The sequence below is a fragment of the Monopterus albus genome, unplaced genomic scaffold (assembly GCF_001952655.1).
Source record: "Monopterus albus unplaced genomic scaffold, M_albus_1.0 scaffold20.1, whole genome shotgun sequence".
Taxonomy (NCBI): domain Eukaryota; kingdom Metazoa; phylum Chordata; class Actinopteri; order Synbranchiformes; family Synbranchidae; genus Monopterus; species Monopterus albus.
In genome coordinates, this window is record NW_018127900.1 from 3,801,355 (window position 1) to 3,807,154 (window position 5,800).

The window sequence follows — 5,800 nt, forward strand, 5'->3', positions numbered from 1 at the left end:
TCACATACATACATACACCTTTATTAGATTATTATTAGTTCACACAAACACACCCACCCACACACACACACACACACACACACACACACACACACACACACTCACTATGTCTGTTGCTCTCTCTGTCACACACCCTTCTCTTCGAAGTTGAGAGGCAGGCGTTGGTCTATAAAAGCTGCACCCAGTGGAAGTAGAGAAGGCAAAGCACAATCTCTATCTGTAGGGGACAAACACTAACACACACTTTTACACACGCAGATTAGAGCAGGACTCTTATACACAAAACAATCTCTTCCTGGGATATGAACCCACTCGTTCTCACCTGTCTCCTGTACTTAGGTAAGTGCTGACTTGTACTTGCATTCTGTGTGCGTTTGTGTGCAGAGCCTGTAAATCAGTGAAATGGAAAGAAGAGGAATGTTAAGTAGTATAAGGACAGAGGATGGGGGTGAGGAAGAAAGAAGTGTCTCTACAAGTGAGGAACTGTCAGGCAGGAAAGAAATATACAACTGTGTTACAGAAAAGAATTTTTAAGAAGTGCAGTGACTCTGGCTTTTAAAATGTAAATAGATCAAATCTTTAGCAAAACCTTTAACCAAAATCTTTTTTTCAACAGCAACAGATGCTGCAAAAGGTCAACATATTTCAAATACTTCATTAGACTTTGACTGAGTCTTACTCATCTTTGTTCTTTTCTGGTGCCAGTGTTTTCAAGCACAGTACCATTCTGAATGTGGACTGGTTGTGCTGGTTTCAGTACTAATTTTTCTGTCAATGTTGTGAGCCAGGGTTGTTCTTAATGTTGTAAGATGAATCGATGAGTCAGATATAATTTGGATAAGATCTCTGAATACAATGCCATTAGAAAGTAACTAAACAACCTTAGGTTGCCAATGTCCATAGAAGAATAAGGAAAAGTAAAGTTCCTGGATACTTGTAATTCATTTGATCCAGTTGCACTCATTATTCTTTATTTCTGTGTGTCATTTTGGTTTTACAGTAGTCTGCAGTGTTCCAGGTGCTCAGGGATCTGAGGCCACTTTCTCTGGTGAACTAGCAGGAGTGACTGGGAGTGTGGCCTCTGGGGACGGCCTCCAGAGTTCGCCAAGTGATGACGATGAACTGGAAATAGATGAAGAACTTTCAGGAGGGGACAATGAAAATTTCAAGCTCCATGGTACAACAACCAAAATAAGCCTTTTCTTGGTTGATCTTGATTTTTTATTCCGCTCTAAATGCTGGTTCAACTGGGTTGAAGCTCATATGTCACTGTTAATTGAATAATAAAATCTTTTCTTACTGCAGTAGTGTAGTGAAGAAAATGTATCCACTGTGCACTGTATCCAGTTGGCCAAAAAGTTGTTGGGAAATTATTTTCATACAGTTTCACTTACATTTTCTCCTGCTACAGATTTACATCCCATTCAAGATGAGAGTAAAAAAAGGAAGGGCAAAGGAAAGAGGAAAAACAGGCACAAGAGCAGAAGCACGACTCCGTTCAAACCGGAGCATGTGGTCTCCACCACAGGAAACACATCAACTCTCAGCACCACAGTGGATCCCTGCACCTCCACCCACCTGGGATACTGTATTCATGGTTACTGCAAGCACATAGAGGGGCTGCAAGAGCCAGTATGCATGTGAGTGCACTTTGTTCACTTTGTGCCTTAGTGAATATGAACTTTTAAACTCGACTGAAGCATCTTTATTTAAACCTCTTTCAAAAATCCAGGTAACACTTCAGTATCAGTCATATCAGTTCAGCATCTGATGTCTCCTTACTGGCTGTGCTGTTAATTCTCACTTTCCAGATGTTTGAAGGGTTACGATGGGGAGCGCTGTGGCATCCAAACTCTGGGGACAAGTAAAACCCAGAGCAACAATACTGACTTGGTGCAGACAGTGTTGGTGATTGTTGCTGTGGTCCTGTCAGTCATCAGCTGCATCGTCATCCTGCTCATGACCTGTGCTCAGTGAGTATGGAAGTGTCGCACAGCCACATACACAGAAACACATTAGGATTTTTAAAGGATAGAGCAATGTAGTGAGAACAATGCTGCAGGGGGAAGTCACTGAGGGATCCTTTGGTCAAACTGATTAAAATGGTAGCTACTAAACCCCACTTAAGCGGACAGCTAGCAGTGATAAGTACTGTAGTACACATGGTAAACTCAACATGTCTTAAATGTTGTGAGATCAAAAGGAAAAGAATGAGGTAAAAGGTTACCAGACAAGTCAAAAATATAAACAAATATAATACTGAAAATCAGTACATAATATTATTTAGAATATATTTAAAATGTAAAAAATGTAATGTTTGTACTTCTCCTGCAATCTCCAGTCAGTGGGGGGAAAGGCATATTATTTAAACCCCCCCTTTTGTTGATAAAATGTTTTTATTCTTTTACTGATTTTACTAGCATGAGAATGCTGCTTGCACTCTGGGGTAGAGGATCTATGGAGACTGAACTTAAAAATATTCAAACTTTTAACTCTCGCTGCTGTTTAGAGTCGGGATCCTAGTCCAAAAACCCCTGTTTTTATTGGATTAAAGTTAGGAATTAAAACACATAACACAGTGAATAGCAGATCACAATATACTGATTATCACTGCGAGCTGCTTCTCTCTTCTGTTGTGGTGTCACTTTTCACAAAAGAAGGAACTATAATGAGACAAGACCTGATGCTAGTGGCTTGGTACAAAATCCCTTTTATTCTTCTTTATTCTCTGACACTGTGAGAGCGCAGATTATTGAAGCTTTAAGAGAATACACATGAAGGCAACCGCCCACACCCTGACAAATCCCAACATAATACACATTACAATCCACACATCCTGCCTGCCCAGAAATATTTCTTGGCATCTAGACACACTGACACATCAAAAAGCACATAACACACCCATACGCACCCACACTATATGTATTGCTCACTACCTTCGCATGATGACTTCTCCAGATCTCCTATCTCATTCTTTAATTTTTTTGCAGACCAAGTAGGGAAATCTACAGTTTCATCACAAACTGTTACATCAGTGAATCCATGTATCAGTTGAAACTACCATTACTGTAATAATGCAATTCGTTTACTGTATAATTGCAGTTCCTTATCAATATGTAACCAAATCAAAACTACTATGTATGTGGGGCAAGGTTAAAAGTTCAAGAGAGCACAAATATAACCAGCAGAAGAGCACGCAAAGATTACAGCCACAATTACATACTGAACTGGGGAGGTAGAGAGAAACTAGAGCCTATTACTGTGAGAGCACTGATAGGTTCTGTAGAACAGCCGGGAAATCAGAGTGGTTATGTTCAAAATTGGCCATTTTAATAATTGATGCAAACTATAATCCATATAAATGACAATAATATAAATATAACAAAAGCACACCTTGAATTTTATTTGCAGTGTAACTGACTTCTGCCTTTTAAAATCATTTTACAGCAGTCATCTGATAATCACATGATCTATATGATGCTTTATGCTCATAATGAATGTCCTTTGTAGTTACAGGTCACATAAAACCTTATTGGCATCCTACCTGGAAACTGGGACAGAGCAAGAGAAGCTACAGAAACCCACCGCTGACGTCGCAGTGTGAGGGTGTAGAGTTACAATGAGGTGGGTGTCATGTCATTGAGCTTTTCGATCACACTCACACACTCCGTGAAGTCTACTCCTTTACAATGAAACCAGTACTCTAAAGTCAATTCAAGTCTGATGCCATACCTTTTGTAAACATCTCAGTACTGCCAAACATGAAAACATCAACTGACCGTTTGCTTAACTTCTCATTTTGAAGAAGTGTGCATGGGCTAACATGGCATGTATAAGGAACTTGGATGGTGGTTTATTTTTCTTTATATCATCTCAAAAAAAAAAATCAAGCACAAAGTCTAAGTATTGAACAGTGTTTTTGCAAATGCTACTGTCCATGCACCAGCACAGAGGGACCTGGTTCCAGATAAGATGATGTAGTTTTACCAAGATCTGTTGGATGCTTTTTCCTCAGTGTATATATATATATATATATAAACAAACATCATCCTGTGACACAGCTAGTACATGTCTGTTTATGCCAGTGAAATTGGTGAAGTGTATATATTTATATTTATCATGAATTCTTCACTGCTTCTGACACAAAGGATCATGTGGTGTGGGAGTAGTGTGGGTGTGTCCACTAATAAAGCTGAAAAAGGAAAACATTACTTCCTTACATTTCTCCAGTTTCACTGGGGTACACAGACGCATGTTGGCGCCAAGCTGATTCTGTGTTAATGCCATTTGTGCAAGCAATATTGTGATGCTGTAAGAAGGGCATGTAACGAGGTGCTCCTGTATTTCCAGTGGAGGATATTTTGGTGACATAATTCTTCCAAAAGTCTTGCTTAAGCCCTCTGAGGGTGGTTTCTGGCCTCTGCTGACGTGACCCTTAAGCCAAACAGAAGAGTGGGCTCAGAATTTAACTGAGGAGTCTGTCATTGTTATTGAGTACAGCAAGTTGTACCATGCCAAGAGGAATCCCCACTAGATGAGTTAACTTAGATTACTTGGGAGTGTCTCGACTTGTCCCATGTTAGCACTTCATACCAGCGTAAAGAAAAACCACACGCTTGATCGTACACATTCACCTGTGTGTCCAAACAATAACAGTACTGACACACTGACTACATGTAATGACCTTGCTGTAAGAGCCTGATTACTACACTTTCCTGTGGTCAGATCTCACTGAGCACAACACACGTGCACACATGTAGATGTCACGTGTTTAGACATGCAGACATTTAGCTTGAGACAAACAATGTGCCCTTGCAGCATTCTCCTCATAGCCTTTGTGTCACTCACTGTCTACCCTTAGAAAAGAAGGTCTGGCACACAAAGTCTTTTATAACTTCAAAACCTCAAGACTAAATAACTGTAAAACTTAACTTCCAAGAACATTATCTTTTATTAGTGTCTTAAAATTCTGAATGGATACTTTCATGGCCTAAACAAGTTGTCTGTGCAGTTGTAAATGAACTCTTGCATGGCTGTTCTCTAAGAAAATAGTTTTTGTTGTTTCTGTGGTGAAATATTTGTTGACCTGAGATTTCTCTCTATCTTTCAGACAAAGCAGATCGGAGGAATCCGAGGACTTGAGCTGGAAGTAGAGATAAAACTGCTTCATTAGATGCTGTGTTAAAAGAAACACTATGCAGAACTTGTTAGAATGTAATTTATTTAGTGCGATTATTTATTGCTAAGGACTATATAACTGTTTTTATGTTGGACTATTGTTATGATATTGTGTGCGAATGCTGAGCATTCAGTTCTTTAATGTTCTGTTGGTTCGGTTTTATATATTGCACTTATGTTATTATAGGTCAGAGAAACACCCTTCATCTCACGCTGGAAAAGAGATTGAATTTGATCACCAATAAAGTGTTTCAGTGTTATGTGAATGTGTTATTTGTTCATGTGTCTCTGACTGAGTTTGCTGTTTGCATTCCCACCTCCGGATGCATCCCGTTCCTCAGCAGCCTGCTCATACAAACTCAGATTCAGCAGACAAGAATAATCCTGAGAGAAGCTCTCAAACAACCTTGTGACATCACTCAGGATTTTAGAGAATCATGAGAGAATCTGTGTGACAAGCTGCACCACCACTTCAGTGCTTTAGTCTTGAAAATTATTCCAAACTTTTTTTTTGGAAGCAAAACAAACTGTACACTGACATAAACCCGGCTCACAAACAAACAGTGTTGCTATGGCGCTGCAGTGTTTCCAACAACGGGGTGACGTCCAAAGCTTTGTGAAT

At 39.6% G+C, this 5,800-nt stretch overlaps 1 protein-coding gene across 1 annotated transcript; it reads left to right on the forward strand.

Annotated features, from left to right (window-relative positions):
• The first annotated feature begins 302 nt into the window (after positions 1-302).
• Positions 303-5,291, forward strand: areg (amphiregulin). The gene is made up of 6 exons (XM_020593954.1): positions 303-339; positions 1,001-1,177; positions 1,412-1,640; positions 1,812-1,973; positions 3,511-3,624; positions 5,111-5,291. The coding sequence occupies exons 1-5, from the start codon at positions 303-305 to the stop codon at positions 3,602-3,604; spliced, it is 699 nt and encodes a 232-aa protein (XP_020449610.1). The 3' UTR covers positions 3,605-3,624; positions 5,111-5,291.
• The last annotated feature ends 509 nt before the right edge of the window (positions 5,292-5,800 follow it).